At 40.9% G+C, this 23,658-nt stretch overlaps 2 protein-coding genes across 3 annotated transcripts in view; both read right to left on the minus strand.

Annotated features, from left to right (window-relative positions):
• The window catches only part of ift140 (intraflagellar transport 140 homolog (Chlamydomonas)), a 30,324-nt gene extending 18,327 nt beyond the window's left edge, over nucleotides 1–11,997 (minus strand). Inside the window, exons 1-18 of the mRNA XM_031739293.2 lie at nucleotides 11,863–11,997; nucleotides 11,259–11,422; nucleotides 10,954–11,175; nucleotides 10,485–10,606; nucleotides 10,262–10,392; nucleotides 9,592–9,767; nucleotides 9,328–9,419; nucleotides 9,136–9,242; nucleotides 8,862–9,004; nucleotides 8,393–8,596; nucleotides 8,218–8,290; nucleotides 8,029–8,120; nucleotides 7,782–7,909; nucleotides 7,561–7,678; nucleotides 7,321–7,442; nucleotides 7,095–7,221; nucleotides 6,884–7,015; nucleotides 6,117–6,349 (exon numbers count right to left, since the gene is read on the minus strand). Coding sequence (XP_031595153.1) covers nucleotides 6,117–6,349; nucleotides 6,884–7,015; nucleotides 7,095–7,221; nucleotides 7,321–7,442; nucleotides 7,561–7,678; nucleotides 7,782–7,909; nucleotides 8,029–8,120; nucleotides 8,218–8,290; nucleotides 8,393–8,596; nucleotides 8,862–9,004; nucleotides 9,136–9,242; nucleotides 9,328–9,419; nucleotides 9,592–9,767; nucleotides 10,262–10,392; nucleotides 10,485–10,606; nucleotides 10,954–11,175; nucleotides 11,259–11,405 — 2,369 coding nt within the window. The 5' untranslated portion in view covers nucleotides 11,406–11,422; nucleotides 11,863–11,997. The remainder of the gene's footprint in view (nucleotides 1–6,116; nucleotides 6,350–6,883; nucleotides 7,016–7,094; nucleotides 7,222–7,320; nucleotides 7,443–7,560; nucleotides 7,679–7,781; nucleotides 7,910–8,028; nucleotides 8,121–8,217; nucleotides 8,291–8,392; nucleotides 8,597–8,861; nucleotides 9,005–9,135; nucleotides 9,243–9,327; nucleotides 9,420–9,591; nucleotides 9,768–10,261; nucleotides 10,393–10,484; nucleotides 10,607–10,953; nucleotides 11,176–11,258; nucleotides 11,423–11,862) is intronic.
• A 1,919-nt stretch (nucleotides 11,998–13,916) lies between these two features.
• Nucleotides 13,917–22,917, minus strand: telo2 (TEL2, telomere maintenance 2, homolog (S. cerevisiae)). Of its 2 annotated transcripts, XM_031739391.2 has the most exons (20): nucleotides 22,211–22,917; nucleotides 21,856–22,133; nucleotides 21,685–21,753; nucleotides 19,811–19,958; nucleotides 19,596–19,698; nucleotides 19,454–19,522; nucleotides 19,187–19,328; nucleotides 18,687–18,823; nucleotides 18,488–18,573; nucleotides 18,167–18,277; nucleotides 17,967–18,055; nucleotides 17,781–17,872; nucleotides 17,558–17,674; nucleotides 17,401–17,472; nucleotides 17,137–17,307; nucleotides 16,965–17,056; nucleotides 16,792–16,891; nucleotides 16,649–16,713; nucleotides 16,438–16,553; nucleotides 13,917–14,417 (listed from the first exon to the last, which is right to left on the minus strand). In XM_031739391.2, exons 1-20 carry the CDS (start codon nucleotides 22,549–22,551, stop codon nucleotides 14,296–14,298), a joined length of 2,520 nt encoding a protein of 839 aa, XP_031595251.1. In that variant the 5' UTR covers nucleotides 22,552–22,917; the 3' UTR covers nucleotides 13,917–14,295. The 2 variants fall into 2 exon arrangements, with proteins under 2 accessions (XP_031595251.1, XP_039472802.1); XM_039616868.1 differs by lacking the exon at nucleotides 21,685–21,753.
• Nucleotides 22,918–23,658: the final 741 nt, after the last annotated feature.

The following is a 23,658-nucleotide window of genomic DNA, read 5'->3' on the forward strand; positions in this document are numbered from 1 at the left end:
TAAAAATAAAGCTCACTCTGGTAACGCAGCACGACAATGATCCAAAACACACCAGCAAGTCCTGCTGTGTCACTCCTCTAAACAGCTCACAAAAATCAAAATGAAGGTTTTGAAGAGGCCTAGTCAAACACTGGACTTAAATCTGATTAAGATGCTTTAGCCTGACCTTAAACAGGCTGTTCATGGTTAAAAAGCCTCCAATATGAATTAAAAATAGTTTTGCAAGGAGTGGGCCAAAATTCCTCCACAGTGATGTGAAGTAGAGCTGGGCGATATGACCCAAAATTCATATCTCGATATTTTTTAGCTGGATGGCGATATAAGATATATATCTCGATATTTTTTTAAAGCCATAAAGTAAGAACAAAAAGAGAGTTCTTAGTCAAAGCTGTGTCCCAGATGTCACACAGGCACTTTTATTAACATACAGCATAGATGTACACGAAAAAAATTACTCAAAAATAAATTATGAGCATTTATTAAATAATGATGCTCTATAAATAAAAGAAAACTGTTGTTTTGTGCATAACAAAAAGCTCACAATTGTGCAGTCAAAATGTAAACTAAAAGACGCTGAGCATAATAACATAGACAGATTTCACAGCTGCTCTGTTCCCAACTTCTACTGCGTGACTGACAGCCTGGAGTTTGAAATCCGCTTCGTAACCATGTCTCTGAACAGGTGCCATTTATGGTCCTTATACACACACAATACGGTAATATTACGTTGACGCACAGTACGTATCACTCCGCGAGGCTCCTCGGTAGCCGTAATGCTCCGACAATCCATCAAGCAGTGCAGCGAGCTCCGTAGCTTACCAAAGTCGAACTAAAACATTTTTTGACAGATTGCTGAGCGCTGTGTATCACATAAAATCGGTTCGCGGTCATCAAAAAGTACTACTCAACCAGAATTCATACAAAAGGCGCGCAGTCAACTTTTGAGAAAATAAAAACTTCAAGGATTTCAGGCCGTGCATGGCGTTAAGCGTGGCTAGCTCGTTAGCACGTTGGACGCCGTCCAGCCCCACGCACGGGGCGATGCGCAGTAACTCATTAACGGAGATTTGCCGTGTCCATCTTGTCGCTGCCTGCAGGTGAAGCGAGGGAGGGAGGGGGAGTTGTGTTCAGTGAAGGAGAGGCGAGGTCGAGTAACATTGCATAGAGACAAAAGTGGACGAAAGAGAGGCAAACTTGCAGCTCCGCAACTATAATTATAGCGTAACATAGACTATATCGATATAAAGGATACTGTCACATCTTATATCTCGTATAAAAATATATCGATATTTTTAAAAAACTCGATATATCGCCCAGCTCTAATGTGAAGCACTCTTTTGCCAGTTACTGCAAATCCCCGATTGCAGTTCTTGCTGCCAAGGGTGGCACAGTTATTAGGTTTAGGGGAAAATTACCTCTTCACAAGTCATCGGGTAAGTTTGGATAGCTTTTGTCCCTTAAAATATTAAACCATCATTTTAAAACAGCATTTTATATTTACTCAGGTTGTCTTTGCCTAATAAATTGTGACAAATATAGAAAAAAGTAAGAAATAAGAAGGGGGGGCGGGGGGCTTTTTCATGGTATTATATACGTACAGCTGCACCACAGTTGTTGAACCCCAAAATCATGTCCAGTAGTTATATCTCAGCAAATCCAAATCAACCTAGTCTCAGAGTAACTTCCAGCTCTACTATTATAATAAGGAACTTGACTCTAGCCTGAAGCATCAAAGGATGATACAAAAAGTACTGAATGACGATATCAGTTCCTTGGAGAATGAAAACCTCACAGGGAAGAACAACTAAAATTAGCTCATTCTTTCCAGTGACAACTGGCTTAAATGGGGGTCATGAGGGTCAAACGTATCACATCAGTCTCAGCCTGAACACCTTCTTGAGTCATTTAATTCCAAGGAAAGTTTGGCTCTGAAGAGTAAATTCAAAAGAAAAAGACTGTAACAGACTGCTTGCATAAGTGTGGGAAGATAATCTTGTAGCAGCATGTCACTTAAAAGTCAAGGACAATGTGAATGAAAGGAAGTAGCACAGTGTGGACTGAATAAGACATCCCAACCTGGATATGACACAATGCTTTTAACGGCAGGAGGAACTTTGATACTGACAACATCACCTTCAAAGTGTGTTACGTTTTATATCTCATCCATGGATACTGTCGGTTTCATTATCAGAGGGAGGAAGGGCATTTTATAGTGCGCATTGATGCAGCTGTGACTCAGGTGATCTGACCTTTTCATGCGCACATGTCAAACGGGCATATTGTCTCTACTGCTCCCACCAGATATTTCCTCAAAATAAATCTACTACATCTGAATGAATTCTGGTTCACAAGCTAGAGTCAGATTTAAATATGAGACCCTTTGTTGATTCAGACCTGCATCATAGAGACAAGTCCCTGAAGATACAGGTTAGTACTGCAGGAAATGCATAATTCTGTGGGTGGAGATATGCGGGAATCATACACAATAAAAATCTTCAAAAAAAAATATGCGCAGCAGTAAAAATAGCCTTCAATGAGGAACCTAGTAAACCTGTCATCAGGCCGATTAAACAGTTTGGAATATCCGGCCAATGGTGTAAGCCGTTTTCCCATTTGTTTGTTTTTATGCTATTTTCCCATTTGGGTAATGTTTGTACGTGCGAAAGCAACGCTACAGCAGAACTGTTCCCTGGATCACGTACTCTCCTGAAGATAATATCAGATCATCGCTGATATCACATAAATTTCTCAAAGACACACACACACTTGCAGGAACTAACACACACATCCTTTTAGTGACCTGATTTAATGTTTGTTAGAATGGAAAAGGGGCACTCGCTTTGGACCAAACTGGCAGGGGGACCTCGAACGTGTGTGTGTGTGTGTGTGTGTGTGTGTGTGTGTGTGTGTGTGTGTGTGTGTGTGTGTGTGTGAGATTTAATGTTTAGAAAAGTACATCCCCTCAGAACACACCCGCACACTAACAGAAACAGTCACACATATACACATTGAAGAGTTCCTTCCCTCAACAGAGACACACAAAAACCCTTAATCATGTCCTGTGTTTTTAATCTAATTCATGTACAGTGAGTTTGCTCATTTTAAAGGATCCGTATAGAGATTTTAAATTGAAAGATCATTGGTGCGTCATCACTTTTCCTTGCCAGGTGTTTAATTACAAAGGCTCTCATTGCTTAGGACTAACAGTATTAATGATGGACGTCGTTTCTGGGACTGAAAAATGAAGGCTAATGTACTTTAAACCTCTATTCATTGTAATTGTCAGCAAGGACCAACGATAGAAACCCAATTCTGCTACTAAAAAACATTTATAAATAGTCAGAGTAATTTTGAGTTACTGAGTCAGAATTTTCAAATAATTTTGATAGGCTCCCGTGGTTCCTGTGGACATCAGTAAATACTCTGCTTTTTCCAATTCAGGTCATACTGAAAAAAAACATTAAGCTCATTTTTGTAAATTATACTTCTCATTAGAGTCAGAAAGAAAGATCGTCCTGTGTGTACTCATTTTTCTCTCATTTTAATCATTAGAGAAAAAATTACCAATAATCATCCCACAGATGTAACATTATCTACAGCTACTTTCAGTACCATTGATATTCATTTAGACTCTTTTTCTCCAATTGATCTTTCTGAGTTAACTTCAATAATTACTTCCTCCAAACCATCAACGTGTCTTTTAGACCCCATTCCTACAAAACTGCTCAAAGAAGTCCTGCCATTAATTAATGCTTCAATCTTAAATATGATCAACCTATCTCTAATAATCGGCTATGTACCACAGGCCTTCAAGCTGGCAGTAGTTAAACCTTTACTTAAAAAGCCATCTCTAGAACCAGCTGTCTTAGCTAATTATCAGCCAATCTCCAACCTTCCTTTCATATCAAAAATCCTTGAAAGAGTTGTTGTCAAACAGCTAACAGATCATCTGCAGAGGAATGGCTTATTTAAAGAGTTTCAGTCAGGTTTCAGAGCTCATCACAGCACAGAAACAGCTTTAGTGAAGGTTACAAATGATCTTCTTATGGTCTCTGACAGTGGACTCGTCTCTGTGCTTGTCCTGCTAGACCTTAGTGCAGCGTTCGATACTGTTGACCATAATATTCTATTAGAGCGATTAGAACACGCTGTAGGTATTACAGGTACTGCGCTGCAGTGGTTTGTATCATATCTATCTAATAGACTCCAATTTGTGCATGTAAATGGAGAGTCGCCTTCACACACTAAGGTCTATTATGGTGTTCCACAGGGTTCAGTGCTAGGACCAATTCTGTTTACATTATACATGCTTCCCTTAGGCAGCATCATTAGAAGACATAGTATACATTTCCACTGCTATGCTGATGACACCCAGCTCTATCTGTCCATGAAGCCAGATAACACACACCAATTAGTTAAACTGCAGGAATGTCTTAAAGACATAAAGACCTGGATGGCCGCTAACTTTCTGCTTCTTAATTCAGATAAAACTGAGGTTATTGTACTTGGCCCTGAAAATCTTAGAAATATGGTATCTAACCAGATTCTTACTCTGGATGGCATTACCTTGGCCTCCAGTAATGCTGTGAGGAACCTTGGAGTCATTTTTGACTAGGACATGTCCTTTAACGCACATATTAAACAAATATGTAAGACTGCTTTCTTCCATTTGAGCAACATCTCTAAAATTAGAAATATCCTGTCTCAGAGTGACGCTGAAAAACTAGTTCACGCATTTATTACTTCCAGGCTGGACTACTGTAATTCATTATTATCATGATGTCCTAAAAACTCCCTGAAAAGCCTTCAGTTAATCCAAAATGCTGCAGCAAGAGTACTGACTGGGACTAGAAAGAGAGAGCATATTTCTCCTGTATTGACTTCCCTTCATTGGCTTTCTGTTAAATCCAGAATTTAATTCAAAATCCTGCTCCTCACATACAAGGTCTTAAATAATCAGGCCCCATCATATCTTAATGACCTTGTAGTACCATATCACCCTATTAGAGCACTTCACTCTCGCACTGCAGGCTTACTTGTTGTTCCTAGAGTATTTAAAAGTAGAATGGGAGGCAGAGTCTTCAGTTTTTCCTCTTCTGTGGAACCAGCTTCCAGTTTAGATTCGGGAGACAGACACTATCTCTACTCTTAAGATTAGGCTTAAAACTTTCCTTTTTGCTAAAGCATATAGTTAGGGCTGGACCAGGTGACCCTGAATCCTCCCTTAGTTGTGCTGCAATAGGAGTAGGCTGCCGGGGGATTCCCATGATGCATTGAGTTTTTCCTTTCCAGTCACCTTTCTCACTCACTATGTGTTAATAGACCTCTCTGCATTGAATCATACCTGTTATTAATCTCTGTCTCTCTTCCACAGCATGTCTTTCATCCCGTCTTCCTTCTCTCACCCCAACCGGTCGCAGCCGATGGCCGCCCCTCCCTGAGCCTGGTTCTGCCGGAGGTTTCTTCCCGTTAAAAGGGAGTTTTTCCTTCCCACTGTTGCCAAAGTGCTTGAATTGAATTGGCCAATGACTTGACGATCACAAGTTGTTAGCGAATGAGAGTGCGGTGTGCTTGACAGTCAGATCCACCTCTCAACTGTCATGTAAGGTTATAAAATGGTGACGGTGAAAACTCTCAGCTCATAACCAGGCAGCAACTACCAACAGGTGATGACACAGACACCTACATCCATCCTTTATACCGTGTATGATTTTAGAGGCAAGACAAATTTTGAAAATATTGAAAAAGCAGGGACAGTTTCTTCATGAGACTTTAAGAGAGCATAGCACACTAAAGGTTACAGAGCTATTGTAAGAGTTTGACCTTAACAGTCAAAGGTGCTGAGTGAAATGAGATAGAATGAAAATCAACAGTTTGTTATAGCTCTCCCACTGCAGAGCATTGGAGAGCATTCCAAGAACTGTCAAGGCTGTGTTAACAATGCTACCCCCTGTGTGCTGTGTGCTTTGTCTTTGAACTAAAGCCCCTGTGGAAACAATTAGTGGATTGGTGGGGATGTGATGACGGTTATCAAACAGAAGCAAATACCATCCTCAGTGCCTCCTCTATTAGCAAATACCACTGAGCAGACACATGCATTTGTGATGTAAACATACCTCTTGATGAGCTTTATAGACTTAAAGGCTTCATCCATGTCACCGATAGTCAGGTAGAAGCTGAAGTTGAGCATGGCATCACGGGTGGCCTTCTCACAGTTCTCCAGGCCTACAAAGTCTCTCAGAGCTTTCCGGGACACCATATGAGGGACCTGGGAGGGCGTCCCTGTCGTTGGCTGGGTTTGGTGTGACGATGCCGAAACCTCTATTAACCCTTGATCCTTCTCACCTGGCTGGTAAAAATATGTAGCCGTAAGATCAGCACACACGTGATTCAGACCCACTCATAATAAGCATGTTGTGAAGTGAGAACATAAAAATAAAATAAATGTGAAATACAAAGGGGAACAATGGGCACTAGAGACTGAGTAAGAGGGATCACAAAACATGTCTACTTATTAAGTGGTTAGTAGCTGTGCACAATTAGAGTTGTAGATATTCCACAGATGTACTTGTGCTGGCTGGAGTTTTCATGTTTTCTTATATGGAACGCAAGGCACACACAATCACAGCACAACAAAGAACACTGAGGCTTTCTGAACCAACCGTACAGAGCAGACACTTACTTCAGGCAGAAATACATCACCCCTCCGAAATAATAGCTGGGGGTGTATTGGACCAAACACAGAGTTGCACATAAGAATAATGACAAGCATAAATAAAAAGACATATGATACATGACACAAAACAATTAAGGAACAGATTTTTATGTGGATCACCCCGCTTAAGTGGAGAACACACACAGGCAGCGTGCTCTCAGTCCTCACCTTGCAGCTATAATAATAGTAGGGCACATCCAGAGCGAGGAGCGCCTGCATGCCTGGAGGTCTAGGGGAGCAGTCCTGCAGGAGGAGCCCATGCTCCTGTGTGCAGAAGAGGGTCACCACCAACACATCCGCCTGAGTGAAAGGAAGCCATCATACTGTTTAACTACGCCTTAATTATTACTATATAACAGTGTTTAGGAGTGGTCTTTACCATATCCAAGGAACTATTTAATATGGATTCAGAGCTGACTGGCACAGTCTCGCAGACAAAAAGACGAGGTTCACTCTCATCCCAGAAATGAGACACAGGAGAGCGACCGCTGAGCGACCACTGCTGCCTGGAAAACAGAATAGAGTGATCGCAGTATGTCATCAAAGGGGGAAAAAAGGTAACATGCACGAACACAATAAAAACAGACGAAAGCTACTTTGGTTACTTTTCACTTTCTTCTTGCTGTGAGATACCACTAGAAGGTCTGCCAGTGAAGAAGTCGAAGTGTGTCACAGTGTCCATCTCAACATCATAAAAGTACACTTTGTGATCAGGTCGCCCATTCACCTGAGAGGAAACAATCTGGCTCAGTTCATTTAAGTTAAATATGCACAGTTTGATATAAAGATATTACATTTCCAATATGAAACAGAAGGAAGGTTTAATGTACTCACAGTACACTCACCTGAGAGATTAGGATGCTGACTTGGCTCCCATTAGCGTTACATTTAACTGACCTTAGTGCTCCCAGATTGGGAATCTGGTCAGCTAGGTTCTTGGTGCTGCAGTGAGCTTTGGCATCTCTATAAAGACAGAGAAAATGTTGATAAAGACTTGATAAAAAAAAAGCACAGAGGCTTCTTTTTAAATTGTTTTAACCAGGATAACATCCACGTGAATGCCAACCTTCTGGAGAGGTCGAACACTCTGATGTTTGCCGTGTCTGTGCCCACCACCAGATAGGACTGGCACACATTGAGTAGTACAGGGTTTCCCTCTGCCTTGGAGAAGGTTAAAAGCTGCTTCACTGTGCCCTGAAATCAACACCCAAGATCCAAATATGTTTACATTCTTTTAAAATCCACTCTGACTTAACTTCAGCTGATGTGCTGTCTCATATTTGTGTTTATATAAATATATGAGCCAAACAGACCTGAGGTGTGCGGATTTGTACCCGGTTTGGTTCTACAGTGTAAAGATTCTCGCCGTGTACAGCCACCACGTGGGAATCACAAGGAAATGATCCTGGGAATTAGAAAGACGTAAGGCAGAGAAAGCAGATGTGGTGAAATTAAAGGTGGAAACCGTGCTGTCTAGACTGTTTTTTCAGTGAGTGCTGTACCTGTATTGCGCAGACTTGTCCCTGAAAGTTCATACACAGTGACCTGCTTGCCATTCCAGACCGTCACTGAGTCCTGTCAGTGTGACAAAAGAAGTCATGCTAACATGACAGCAGTTTAAACTCCTGCTTGTCACCAACAGGAATACTTTGTGAAAGCCTTCATCTCTACCCTTACCTTAGTAACACACACCCCTCTGACATGTATGTCAGACTGCAGAGAAAAGTGCAGACCTGTGTGGAACTGAGTGATGTTGAGCTGTGTTGGGGAAAGCTGCACTGCTGCCACCTGCTGGCTGAAGTGGGCTGACATCACATGCTCACACAGGATCAGAACTGTGTTTGAATTGTTTGCCGCCAGGAGATTCAGGTTGGAGCCCCACTGAAGGAGAGATCAAAGTGAAATTTCTAAACAGAACACTACAGATGGTTTGTGACATAATCATTAAAAAAATAATTCAATGTAATCAATCCACGCCTAACCCATACATGTTTGGATTGTGGGAGGAAGCCAGAGTATCACTTCAGAGTACTGTACTGGTTAGTTTAACTGATGACTCTTCATTGGCATGACAGCTGGGATAGACATGAAGTGGTAGAAGATGGATGGAACAAAAGTAATGTACTAATGCTGGTCAAGACATTACCTGTAGCTGAGTGACATTTCCTCCAATTTCTGTTGGTGTCTGCAGCTTCCACAGGGGCTCAGTGTCACCTCTACTGCTACCCGACTGCACCACCATCCTCCACATTGCTATGCGTCCATTGGTGGTGCCAGCTGCTAGGATTTCTGAGTATTGAACATTTTTTAAAAAAGCAACATTTTTTTTTAACCTATGCATTTGGAAACATTCAGGAATATGGTGATGGGAAAGAAAAAGCTTATTTTTATTTACAATTCTGTGCAAACTTTGCCATTACCTTTGCCTGCACAGTATGAAAGACAGTTGATCATCTCTCCCCTCTCATATCCCAGAGTCTCATCAAGAGACAAAACATAGTTGTCATCTCTTTCCAGATCCCACAGCCTAAAATATTCAACAGGGACATTATTACTCAGGTTTGAAATTTACATGTTTTTTTTCTCAATGCAAACAGTGTGTGTATACTGACCTGATGACCTGCTCCCCGGATGCAGTGATGAGGAGGCCGTCTTCTGTCCACACAACGTCTACATTCTGCCCGGATTTGCTGCTCAACTTACCCTGTCACAAAAAAAGTCACGTATTACTCCACACTGATCTTTAGTCCTGACACAGAAGATAAAAAGGGCAAAAATATTAATTATAGTATGAATTAAAGTAACTGAAATTGATCATTCATGTTAATATTACTGGTAAATAAATAAATACATTTTTAAAAAATCTTTCAGTATACCCTCATAATCTCCTGTGCTCCACCCTCAGGTCCGAGAGCATACTGTGACAGCATGAGGTTCTCTGTGATCACTGCGAGGGCCTCTGTCTTTTCAAGGTAGAGAAGTTTCTTGATGGAGCCCTCCACACTGAGAAGGACACTCGTCTTACAATACTCATCCACACTATGGACTTTACCTATATGCATAAGACACGGGATTAAAGATTAAATAAGTGGAATATCTGACAGCTCAAACCACAAAGTGTTCATATTCATTAAAGATCAGACTGGATTCTGGATAAATAGCTATATAGCTTGTTGTATTTTCTCCTTTCTGGAGACTCCCACATGATTACTGCTTCACAGAGGCAAAACACACTTTTGATATCATTTTCAATAAATCTGCTGGATTAATCAGACTCTCTAAAACCATAAATACTTTTCTCATACTGTTATTCGTAACTGTTCAAAAATAAAGCAAAGTACCATCAATGCAATTTACAGAATAAATAAATAAAATCAACAGTCTTTATATGTTGATGGCTGTGACTGCAGAAGACTGCTGGCCTCAGATAAAATTATACAAGGCAATGAAAAAACAAATTGTGTCTTAAAGAAAGTATGGTCAAATGCATTCAAAATAACAAATGATTTAATTTTCCAAACTCCAACAGAATTCACAAACTCCTACCATCTGCAGTGCAGATAAAGAATCCAAGTCCCTCCTGTGGCCCCATCTTCAGAGGTGCCCCCTTCCAGCTAAACTTGTCCAGCGCACGCTCATCTCCTCTCACAGATGCTCGAGCTAGCATTGCCACATCACTATCATAAAAAACAAAACAAAAAATAGTATTTGATTAAAAAAAATGTCACAATACTCTTCCACTTGATGTGGGACTTCAAAAGCTGCTTACTCTCCAGGTGTGGACGGTCTGAAGATGCAGCAAGTTAAAGGTTTCTTGAATTCATGTTTTACAAGGTGGTTTCCATGAAGTCTCCCTCTGGCGTCCACCTTCCATACTGCCAAAGCTCCAGACTGTCAATAACAATAATAACAGTAATAGTTAACAGTTAATTTGCCTAGCACTTTCAAAACAGTTACAAAGTGTGTTAAAGAACACAATAAAATCTTAGTTAAAAATACAAAAGAAAAGTTCAAAGAGTTAAAACAACAATCTCAGGGAAGCAATTGTTGCTTCCATCAATCTGGAAAGGGTTATGAGGCCATTTTTAAACAAGTCCATCATTTTACAGTGAGTGCATACCCAGAAAAAATAAGTGATTATATCCTATTAAAACTGATCCATCAGTCATGAAACCATCAGCATGTAAAAGACATGTAATATAATAATATATGCCAGGACGTTATTGCAACAAACTCACCTCATCACCAGTTACCAAGCGGCTGCCAAAGCTGCTCCACTCCAGCAGTTTGATGATGGTTGTATGTACACCAGGCAACACTGTTTGATCTCCAGAGGGGTGTGTCAGCAGCACTACCTCTCCATTATCCCAGCCTACCGCTAAAACTGGCTTTGTGGGATGCCAGCGCAGCCCTGTGGGCTGGTGAGGACGAACTACATGGCAGCTCTCCACATGCTCCCCCTGTACATGAACCAGATAGGTGTGACAATATTTGTGTGTGTCAATATGAGAGAAATGTTACATACTTTTATGTCAGAGGTTACCTGCTGCAGATACAGGTCTACTTTTCCACCGGTGGCAGGACTGCTTGAGGCCACAGCCAGTATAGGAAGACTCGAGTGCCAGGTCAACTGAAAGGGTACATCACTGCTGTCAGGGGCCTCAATGCGGTGATCAAAATAGACCGCCATATCTCTCGTGTACTTCTCTATATTTAAAAAAAAAAAGAAAAGAAAAGAAAAGACAAAAGATGGATTCCTCTGTTTGTTAAGTTTTGGGGAAAAAATTACAAGTTAGCCCTAAAATGTAGAATCAAGTATCATTCTCTGCTTTAGGTTACTGTATGTTTGTTTTAGTTTTTTTGTTTTGTTTTTTTGGAGTTGACATGGCTAGTTCATTAATGGATACATGCAAACAGTAAACAATGCGGACCTAAGTGAAGCTATAAGTTCACTGTAATACTCGACAAAACCGGCTAATACTGTAGCATTACAGGAGATAACAGCATCACTGGAAAGACGACGATAAATCCAAATTAGCTTCAACTAGCCGCTAACATTAGCTAAGCCAGATAAGCTAGTCAAAGTTAGCATTTATGGCTGGCCCTCGCTAACGTTCAACGAAGTCAGTCCTCTTGTCGAAACCCACCTCAGCTCACTTTCTTCTAAAGTGACGCCAACTTATCTGTAGAGACTGAAAAGGGCTTCAGACATCGACCTTTACTTCCAGTGTTGTCGTGTAGCCTCTGGTGTGAGCGTAAAGCGTCTCTCCCAGTTGCCCCTGACAACCTTACAGACTGCACAGGAGGTGGAGTAAAGAGAAACGACGGAAAAACCCGACAGTTGTCGAAGTTAATTCTAAACTGAGAGAAGCCTAATCAGGCACAAAGAGTATTAATTTCTGATGGAGCTGTCACAGGCTTTACTCATTCTAAATGAATATTGTCAGTTCTACGAAAACAACCTTGAAAAACCGAAAATGCCTTGAACTGTGTGACATTTGCATGTTTACTGTTGTCTGTTGTCATTTCGCAAACATTTCATATTTTAAAAAGCTTTTTAAATTGATCAGTGAGGTGGCTTTCATTGGTTTTAAAGGTAACCTATTATGCTATCTTCCTTATACACATTAATATTCTTCGATCTACAAGTTGCGTTGCGTGATTCAACACACAAAATAATCTATTAGTTTTTATCTATCTTCTTCTTAATCCAGCCCATCAGACAGATTAGAGTTTGCTGCCAATAGAACCAGGTCACTAGTGTTTATTGATGATGTGACTGTACAGGGCTATGCTCTCAGCTCGTATTCAACCAAATGCTGCAAAACTGCTCGTCCAGCAGTTCACAGTGTAAACGGATAGTAAATGCAAAGAGTTTCTCAAGCCAAAGAAATAAAATATTCTTCAACTGGCCGATCAGTCACATGGTCTCAACTTAACAGAGCTGGTTTTTAGTTGCTGAAGACAAAACTGAGAGAGTAACACACAAATATTACAAAAATTTGGCGATCTGCATGGATTCTAGACTTCAGGAAAATCATCCAAGTGTTTCATCCAAGTATTAAAAACAGTCCTTATATCTTAAATTGTTAGTTTGTCTGGTTACTTATATAAAAGCCAGCTAATGTCATATTCTTGTTAAACCTTTGAATTAAAGCTGAAAGTCTGCACTTCAGTCATATAGTTTGAATTGCATTTACTGTGTAGTGGCATGCACAGGTAAACCCACAAAATAACACATGCCTCTATTCAAAAACTTAAAGACCAAACTACATTTATTATTATTGTTTTTGTCATAACCTATGCATATTTAATTTTTATTTCCGTGTTTAGCACTAGTATATTTATACACGGCAAAACACTGAAATCCCAATCATTCCCCATTGTCATCAGATTTCATTATCCATCCATTCGCTTCCGCTTATCCTTTCCAGGGTCGCGGGGGGCGCTGGAGCCTATCCCAGCTGTCATAGGGCGAGAGGCGGGGTACACCCTGGACAGGTCGCCAGTCTGTCGCAGGGCCAACACACAGGGACAGACAACCATTCACGCTCACATTCACTCACACATTCACACCTAGTGACAATTTTGGATTATCCAATTAACCTATCCCCTCAAACTGCATGTCTTTGGACGGTGGGAGGAAGCCGGAGTACCCGGAGGGAACCCACGCAAACTCCACACAGAAAGACCCCGGCCTGATGGTGGAATTGAACTCAGGACCTTCTTGCTGTGCGGCAACAGTGCTAACCACCGTGCCACCGTGCTGCCCCAGATTTCATTATTTGAAAGAAAAAAAACCCCTAGATTTTCTCTCAATAAAAATAAATTTAGAATCTTTTTAATGTACAAAACTGTCAGTGTATTGCACTTTAAGCCTTTAGATATAACAAGGAAAACAGTTGTCTGAATTATAAAACATTTAACTTTTTAACAATGAAAATAATGAATTTAATTAACCAAATGAATTTAGACTAAGAAAAAAAAAAGACATTGCAGTTTCATTTTATCAGACAATGCAGAGGTGGACTTTCCTCCGACCATGACAACAGGAAGTACTAATAGTATTTCCATTATTTGTCAGTGTGATATTCATGTGAATGTTCACAGGATGTCCTCTGCAAACAAACAACCAAAGTACAGAGAGTACCCATACAGGAAAGAAGCAGAGAAAGGATATCCTCATAACAAAATATTTGAATACATTTTAAACATTTTTTTTATTTAAGGAAAACTTCATCTTCAATCTAATATTTCATTTGGTTTGTAAATCGGACATTGAATACACAAACCTGTGTATGTGCCATTAGTGCACGTGTGAGAAGATGTTTCCTTCTTCAGCTCTCTGGTCGGCACTATGCTGCAGGATATTTTTAAAAAAAAGCAGCACCTGCAGTAAGTAGGATTCATGCCTGAGCTGAAGGAACATCCTTTAACATCCACTGGAACATTGGGATCAGCCATTTCCCCCAGGCTGACCCCTTGGGCCACCAAATATCCATATCTACATTAAAGATGCATTTCTCTTCATGTGTGGGTATTCACACACCCAGAATGTCATTGTGCTTTCTGACGTTGGGTCACGTCTCCACAGTAGGCGCTTGTGGATCCTGTAGCTGCTTCTTCAGACTCTTATCCAGCAGCACCAGGCTCTGCACCGCCAGACTCCTGCAATCTGCATCCGGGTCTCCTTCAGCAACATCTGTGGACAGTAACATTATTATTATTACTAGTAGTAGTATTGATAGCTTTCAGCATTTTTCCCAAACAATTTGCAATCTGTAAAACGGAAGTTGTGACCCCTCTGCCCTGTATCACTCAGCTCTGAGTTTTATTCCCATTGGGATAAAAAAAATAAAACATTTAAAAAAAATAGCCAATCAAATCACGGACACCCCTGTATTACAGGACATCCTGGTTCCTCATCGGCTTCCCAGAAATGTTCAGTCCAGCTGTGAATGACTGTGCAGTATCTTTCATTTCATTTCATTTCTTTTCTTTATTTATTCCACACATGGTTCAACAGTGTTTCATTTCCTACACCCATGGGTGAAAAGGAGCAGGAAGAAGAATAAATTCTTATTAGCCCCTGCCCCCTATCTGCAATCTAATTATTCTTACAAGAGGGTGCCAACAACCCAAAAAACCCTCTAACATGTATCTTTATGTAACAATGCAAAACTAACAACAAATCAGTATAATCACAATATACAGCACTACTAAATGCCAATGAAAATTTTTCCTTCCACATTTAGCCCAAATTACTTTCATGTTCTTCATATTGATTTATCCTTTTAAGTATGTAACACATTTTAAAACGGTGCAAGATTATCTTGAAGAGAATTCCATATTCTCATACCCTTAACTGTCGGACACATTTGCCTTTGTGTGGTCTTAGCAAACTGATGCTTAAAGTCAAACTTCCTTCTACTGTCCCCACCTCCTGAACACAATACAAACAAACTTTGTAACTTAAGAGGTAATGTATTATTTCTTGCCTTGAACATAAATAATAATGTCTGTAATTTCACTAAGTCTTCAAATTTCAACAATTTCGATTTTATAAACAGATTATTTGTATGTTCTCTATATTTAACATTATGAACCATTCGTACCACTTTCTTCTCTAACAAGTATAGAGGATGTATATTAGTTGCATATGTATTCCCCCACACTTCAGCACAATAACTGAGATAGGGGAAAATTAGTGAGAAATATAAAATACGCATTGCCTTATAATCTAGTATATCTCTGACATTACCCAGAATATAAATATTTTTAACCATCTTTTTTCTAATTTATCATCCAATACTACCCCCAAAAAACGGAGTTCAGTAACTCTCTCAATCGGAACTCCATCAATGGACAGTTACTTCATCCTCTTTTACCCGATTTCCAAAAATCATAACTTTCGTTTTTGTCAAGTTCAAAGACAATTTGTTTACATCAAACCATTTTTTTAGTTTTTCCATTTCAGAAACCATTAATTCAGCCAATTCTTTCAATTTATCCCCAGCACAATAAAAATTTGTATCATCTGCAAACAAAACGAAATTTAACATTTTGGACGCATCGCAAATATCATTTATATATAAATTAAAGATTTTTGCTCCCAAAACAGACCCTTGAGGAACCCCACATTCAATTTTCAGTCTTTCAGAGGAATTGTCTAAATAATGCACATACTGGGTCCTATTTTCTAGATAACTACTTAACCAGTTGAATGCAGTTCCTCTCACCCCATAAGTATTAAGCTTAGAAATCAAAATAGAATGTTGCAGCGTATCAAAAGCTTTTTTTAAGTCAATAAATACCCCTATTGTATATTTATTATTATCTGTTGCACATGAAATGTCGTCAATAGTAGTCATCAATGCTAATGCTGTTGATCTGTTTTTCCGAAATCCATATTGATTTTCACTTAGTAATTGATGTTTTTCAATAAAGCTATCAAGTCTTTCCACAAAAAGTTTTTCAAGTACTTTAGAAAACTGTGACAGAAGTGACACTGGCCTATAATTATTAAAACTATGTTTATCTCCCTTTTTATAAAGAGGTATCACTTTTGCCACTTTCATTCTCTCAGGAAATACGCCAGTATGGAAGGAAAGATTTTTTGTGTGTTAGTAAAGACAGATTGCTGACAGTTATCAGGTGCAGGTGCGGCATTGGGCTTTTTCTTTTCTGTCATTAAAATGTCACACCACAATTTTTTTTAATACCTGCCAGCCAAGACCTGGTCTCAAACAGCTGATCACTGATGTCCACCAGCAGGTTCTGACTGGGCATGCTCAGAAACACAGAGCAAACAGCGAAGAGGACGCCTCGTCTCACCATCCTTTAACACACAGAATTCAGGTTAGATGACAACAAAGGTCCACAGATATTTTTCTGTTACACTACAGAGACAAACAGAGAATGAATCACACATACTGGTCAGCATGGTACCGCACTGCCCACACAAAGTCCAGCAAAGCACAGCCCATCTGTGCAGCTATCTGAAACAAAATAACAGAGGCATTGTAAAAAAATACAGTATCTATAATAGGCCAGAGAAGGAGAAATTCATGTTGTACCGGTGCGTTGACTGCCAGATGCATAAAGAGGCCCAAAGTGTGGATCAGCCTGCCCAGTACCAGGTGGTCACTGCCCAACAGGTCAAAGGTCACCTGAGGCCTAGCAGGAAGGTATTATGTATTAAACAAATGTTCTCTTACAGCTGAGTTCATGGATGTGAATAAATGCTTACTTGTCATAGTTTTTAAGCAGAGGGAAAAAGAAGTGCCCGGCAACAGGGGCGTAGCGGTTTGGTGTTGCCTTAGTAACAGGTTGGGCGGCTTTCTGTGGCAAAAAACACACAAAATTACTTTTCAGAGTGAGCTTGCACTCAAATTCCAAATCACAAGAGAGACTGGAAGTACCTTAGTGAGGCGTTTTGTCTTGCTTTGGATTCGCTTTTCTACCACATTTCGCCAGTGAACAGGGCTGTCACCGGGGTATGGAGTCAACTCAGCTGTGGTAGCAGAGCTTATGGACGCAGCTTTCTTTTCAGTGACTGGTTTAGAGAGCTCCTGAGCTGCTAAGGCAAGAACCTGTGATACCAAATAATAGAGGCCATAATTACATGATATGTTGCATTGATCAAAGACGATCACACAGATAACCACTATGACCTCTGGTTTTACCTCCAAGATATCAAGCCTCTGGCGCAGACTGTAGTTCAAGGAGTAAAACTCTGTGGTTAAATAGTGAGTCACCTACCAAAGGACACAGAAATACAGTTTGGTTATGAACGAAAGTTTGTGGAGCTGTGTGTAGTTTGTTAAGAGAAGGCAAACATACAGGAATACAGTCAGCGACAGTGAGAGCCACCATCGTCGCCTGCCTGAGGTACAGGAAGCCATTAATGTTGTATTTGTCGTCCATATGAAGGAGGACTTTGGACATCTGGACACTGATCTGAAAACAAGAATGAAAACACCTACATTATAACGTCAAATTAATTTTACACTCATCTTCCACAGGAAATATTCAAATATTAGAGCCTCTGTTATTCCCGTCGTACCTCTCTGGCTGCAAAACTGTTCTTCCGCACCAAACTCTCAGCAGCTTGCAAAGCGAGCTCCACGCGCACTGGGTCCTCAGAGGATATTAAAACTAGATAAGTTTGAAACACGAGCACATGCTGGAGTGAGAATACGACACAGGTGATCATATAGGGCAAACAGGGATGAGATGGGTGGAGCCATACTTTCCAGGCAGTCTCGTAGGTAGTGAGGCGGGGACGCCTTACTGATCTCCTGATCTCCAGACATATCGTATGGAGTGAGCTCATCGTCACTGGAGTGATAAAATGTTAATCTGCACTTTTATATATGCTTTAAACATGTAAAAGGTTTTTTTTTTTTTCAATCTCTAAATGATGTTATTCTTACTGAATGCTTGACTTACCTGTCGAGATCAGAGTCTGGATCCGTTTTTAATGCCTGAGCTCCTGATGTAGTTTGCGATGCATTCTGAGCTGACTCGGCTGTTTCAGCGGTCTCTTCAGGACCGTCAGCTCTGCAGATGACAGATGACACATTATTTATGAATTTGTATTTAATACATATTGCATAAATTTAAAGATGAATCAGATCATTTTTAAAATTTTAGGTCAAAAATTTCAGAATCCTTAAAAAATAATATTCTCATCACTTAGCAAGTCAGCTGATTGGCAGTTTCATTTTTTTTACATCTTTAAGCAGAAGCGACAGACAGAGTACCACCTACCTATTTACCGGCTCAGCCTCTGGTTCGTCACAGGCGCCGGGAGCCAATAGAGACAGCAGCTCACGAGTCTCTTCGTCCTGATCGTACTAGAACACGACACAGCATCACCTCATACACAAGCCTCACAGTCCAGTACAAACGATGACAGGCTGTCTCGTGGTGACTTGTTATATTTGCTTCTGCTATAAATTAACCGTACCTCAAATTTAAGCTTGGTTCCATTGATATCCATGCGGGAGCTCAGGTACTCTCCAATCACCATCCCCATACGCCTGATCCGCACCACATTGCTGTCAAGGTGAGTCTGCATGCCGCTAAGCATACACTGAAGTAACTCTGAGAGAGACGCACGCAACCAAGCAATGACGGTCAGTGTACATGACTTCAGTTTAATCAAGTATTTTATTACTTCAGTAGCTGTTTTGTAGTATCTGATTAGTATCAGTAGTAATTTTACTGCTGAAAACTCTGATTTTTATTTAATGTGCACAAATATGAAGATGTAAAAATATATAACTAATAAATTATCTAGTAAGGGTCATGCAGAAGCTCCAGAATGATTAATAATGGAGTTTGAAGAGATCTTATGCTCTGTGAGGTCTTTCTTAATTAAAAAACAAACAAACAAACAAAAAAAAACAACATTCATGGTTTAATTTCATCGTCCTTAGAGTCACAAAGCAGAAGGCTTTGTTATACCTGAGCGCAGCTCCTGTATCTCAGAGTCTTTCAGCAGGCTGACACTCAGCAGGAGGGCTTTGCTGACGTATAACTGCTGCTCCAGAGGCGTGTGTTTCACTGCACTGGAGTTAGCCCAGGCTTGGGACACAGACCGTAAAACCTGAAAACACACATATACCAAAATCATTAACTAACACATTAGCACTGCTGAGTGAGGGTGTGGAGCGGTTATTTATATTCTAATATGTTTATAATATTAGGCTGCTTGACTTCCCATCCACCCACCTGGATAAGAAGAGGTCTGCGATCCCTGTCTGCTGCGAGGTAACCCAGAATAATTCTCAGAACCCGAGTCTAGGAAAAGAGCCACAAATTAAAGCATGATATTCATAACACATAAATGTCAGGAAGGAAGTTACTGTAGTACCTCATACTTATATTGCAGTAACAGAAGTTTATGAGTGATGACAAACTGAGCCTTTTTATTTGTCAGCACCAGGTTTCCGATGATCCTCCCCAGTGCGTCCGGCCTGAAGAAACAAACACACAACAAACGTGCGCCATTAAACGCAGACAGAAATCTGCAAGCTGGATAAAATGAAAACGACTTTCCCGGATTCTCCGAATCTGCAACCGGCTCACCCACTAACAGCCTGCACCAGCCCAGTGAGCACGCTCTCCATCCATCGCTGGGGAACATTTTCCAGCAGCTTCCAGCAAACCCTCTGCCACACCATGTCCGAGCACGTGCACGCGGACAGACGAGGAGCCATCACAGCCAGGACCGAACCTGCAGCAGGAAAAAAGTGAAGAAAAAAAACATGAGACCAGAGAATGGTCAGAATTTATACAAGTTCTGATGGCAAAAGAGAGCAAAGCTAGTAGTAGCAAAGTGCATTTAATAAAGTAGCTGGGGAGTATAAGTAGTAATAGGATGTTCTGACAGCAAAAGACACGCAGGAGGTTGTGGTACAATGCGGGGATACACTGCAGAGGTTTGCAAAGAGTGGGGAGCAGAGCCACTGGAAAACCAGGTGAAAAATAAACTGATATTTTTATTTTAGGAAAAACAAGTTTTCTAATGCGCTGATCTTTATTTAATTTAGCATGAGTATGAATTTTTTTCAGGTTCTGAAGTCTGGCATTCAACCTGAAAAAGCTTAAGGACTCCTGCAGTACAGAGACAAACGACTATAACCAAATACTAGGGATGCACCGATACCGATACTGGTATCGGGTATCGGGGCCGATACTGTAAAATGTGTGCGTACTCGTACTCGTAAAAGTTAACCGATACCATGAACCGATACTAATGTAGCCCGGATGGGAATTTGGGAGTGGATACTCATAATTCCCATGGACTTAAACGCCACGGTAACATAAGGTGTTCACAGTTGATGTTATGTGATGTAACTCTACCCTGAATGTAATTTGCCCTGTAATATGTCGCAAGGTAAATACAGGTAATTAGAGCAATCAAACTGTTATGTTAATCATAAAAGTATTATTTTATGGTATGTAACTCTGAAGGAGTTAAAATATTTTTCAGAGTTCTCATTTTCTGGAGGCCCGTGAAGGTAGCATAAAACGGGACCTGTGTATCTGTTGCAATGGAGGAGGAGAAGAGAACGGCATGGAGAGATGAACGAGGTTAGCTGAACCAAAGTGAGAGACCCGGCTAGTTTTACTGAGGTTAACCAGCACAAAAGAGTGTGTGACTAGAAAGCTGACCGTGTGAGAGCTTCACAACAGAGTGTGGGTGAAGTGACTTTTTGTTTCAATGGTCGCACCACCGTGCTGTGTTTCCAGCTACGATCGCCGAGGCTAAAGGCTAGCCCGGACTGCTTGGCTTTGCCAAGGAGGCAGCCGCTATGGACTGTCGGAGAGCTGGACAGTGACTCGCTAACGTGCTGTAGCAGAGACAGCATCGGGTCCGCAGGGAGTGGATTTAGTGTGGGACTGGTGAACGGCGACCTACCGAGCAACGGAACTGTAAGTCAGACTTTTGTGCTCTTACTGGGGAGAAGAGGATTTTTCTCCATCGTCCGGGCGTGAGCAGCAAACAGGCCTGCAACAAGTGTGAGTGTGTGTGGGGGCCCATGTGTGAATATTGTGTGTTTAGTGGATTTATATAACGTGTTTTGGAGTGTATATTAGTGAGTCACTTACCAAAAGGTGATAACATAAGTTGGGTTGTTTAATATAATTTCAAAGGGAATTATTTCATTTATACAGTGTATTTCATTTGGTTAAGGAATTGGAATATCATTTGAGTTTAAAAAAGGGATGTGTTGTACAGTATTTGTCTCTGCCCTTACGTTCAGTAAACGTTTCGTTTGTGTTAAAGAGTTGTCTGGGGTCGTTTCTTTACTACTGGTTAAGTTTAACTTGTGTGTGGTAGAAGTATCGGTTTTTGTACTCGGTATCGGCAAGTACTCAGATCCAAGTATCGGTATCGGATCGGTTTGAAAAAATTGGTATCGTTGCATCCCTACCAAATACATCCTTAAACTCACCGCTGTGCCCCTGGATACACACTTTCCCAAGTGTTTGAGCCACAAAAGTCAAAGAACAGTCCGTTCCAGCTACAAATTACAAACACACAGAATGAGAGATTACGATGTCTCCTGGCACACACTGTAGTATTCCTAATAATGTGTCATTATTGCTTTACAGATGCCCCTGACCTCTGAGTGCCTGGCAGGTGCGCTCCAGGGCGGTGAGCATTTCTGTGGCCAGCAGTGGGTAGTACTGCTGAGGAAGGAAAAGAGCTCTGTTGTTTAGCTGTAGCTTGTTGGCGGTAATGTCTGGCAAAGCGCTAATACGCCCCAGGAGCGTCTCTCTGAGCTGCGGCGAGTCAGAGGGCGCTGCCTCCAGGCAGTAGGAGCAGAGCAGCTCAGCCAGACGACGACGCTGAAGGAACTTCTCAGTGATGTTGACCACATGGTCCAGATTTGAGGTGGGTCTGCAGGGGCGAGACACAGGCATTAAGGTTATTAATGAAGATGATGATAAGCCCATGTCACACCCAGCACCACCCACCTAAGCTCTCCTATTGCATCCATCAGCACCAGGAGCGCCTGCTCTGGAGGTCCTGCGAGGAAGAGGCCGTCCCACAGCTCTGTGCGCTGGGCTGCTGTCAGCTGGTGTAACCAGTCAGCCTGAATGTTGCTGACCAGCAGCTGCAGAGCGGAAGAGTAGTGAGTTTTCCTGAACTCTGCACGCTCAGCTGAGGTGGCTGTGCTCTCCGGTCCTTCATCCAAGTAGGAATGGAGTGTCCGAAGAGCCGTAATGATGTCTGAGCTGTCCGTGGATGACTTGAGTGTGCGGAAACACCGGGTCACCGTTAGTCGCACGTCAGTATTTGTAGTTAACGACTCCATTTTTTTTTATAACGGTAACCAAACAGCGGTATGTATTATAATGACAAGCAGCAGTGTTTTACCAAGGTCTGGCCTCCAACTTACGAAGAAAAGTAGAGCAATAAACACTTGTGCTACAAAGAATTAAGTCTACTCGAGTCCCATATGTTGAATGGGTTAGCTTCAGCTGTTAGCCTGTCAAGCTGATGTGCAGCCGCACATTTTTATAACGACACGAGCTTTCATGAGCATGATTTACACTCACAGTAAAATGAGGACTTTATTTTCAGGGGAAATTATCGGTCCCCACGGACTGCTGTGGATTCAGCGAGAGAGTCATGCCGCCGTAGCTGTTTGTGACTCCGAGAGTGCAACACCAAAATATGTTCGTGGTGAGCAGGATAGAATTGGTTCCGGGTATAATCGGTCCGATGTGGCGTTCAAGAAACCTACGATTTATTTAATCTATTTTGGTAACGTTGCAGATTGTCTAATCGGTGGATAACCTCTCTCATATCGATTAACAACACACTTGGATACGCATAATTTATTGTAAATATAACAAGAAATAAAACAATGACTTCGTGCCTTAATGTCAACATCAAAAAGCGAAGATATAAAAGTACATTTCAACATTACTGACGTTTCAGCAGCTGGTAACTAGAGTATCTGAGAGATATCTCAGAGATAAATATTGTGTAGCAAACTGACGAATCTTCACGTACTTTATTTAGGTAAAGTCTTTGTGCTACATAAGTAATAGTACACAAGTATTATTGAAACGTGCAAAAGATTTGTGGTCAGCAAACAACGAACTTTAAATTGTATCTTTAGTTAAACCTTTGAAAAATGACAAAGATGAAACAGCCTTCCATGCATATAATTTCACACGTATAGTATTTTTGCACCAACAAGGTGTTTCCTAAAGACATACTAGCCAAAACCATTCCATATCTCGGAATGGTGTGCAGTGCTTATTTAAAATAAAATTTAAAAAAAACATGTAGGAAACTGGGTAAGTGTAAGAAAAAACAAGAAGTAGCAGACCTAAAAAACAGCAGATGAACAATATATAAATTTATCAGATGAATATCTGACCTGAAACAAGAGGTGAGAGATGCATCTGGA

Source organism: Oreochromis aureus, linkage group 8 (genome assembly GCF_013358895.1).
Source record: "Oreochromis aureus strain Israel breed Guangdong linkage group 8, ZZ_aureus, whole genome shotgun sequence".
NCBI lineage: Eukaryota > Metazoa > Chordata > Actinopteri > Cichliformes > Cichlidae > Oreochromis > Oreochromis aureus.

Bases quoted from the DNA above. Each gene is read 5' to 3' on its own strand.
- telo2 (XM_031739391.2), bottom strand. From the start codon at position 22,551: ATGGAGTCGTTAACTACAAATACTGACGTGCGACTAACGGTGACCCGG. The intron at 19,699-19,810 runs GTGAGCCGGTTG...TTGTTTCTTCAG, and splicing joins CTGGTGCAGGCTGTTAGTGG to GCCGGACGCACTGGGGAGGA. The intron at 16,714-16,791 runs GTACAACATGAA...ATTTTGTTTCAG, and splicing joins ATCTGGCAGTCAACGCACCG to ATAGCTGCACAGATGGGCTG.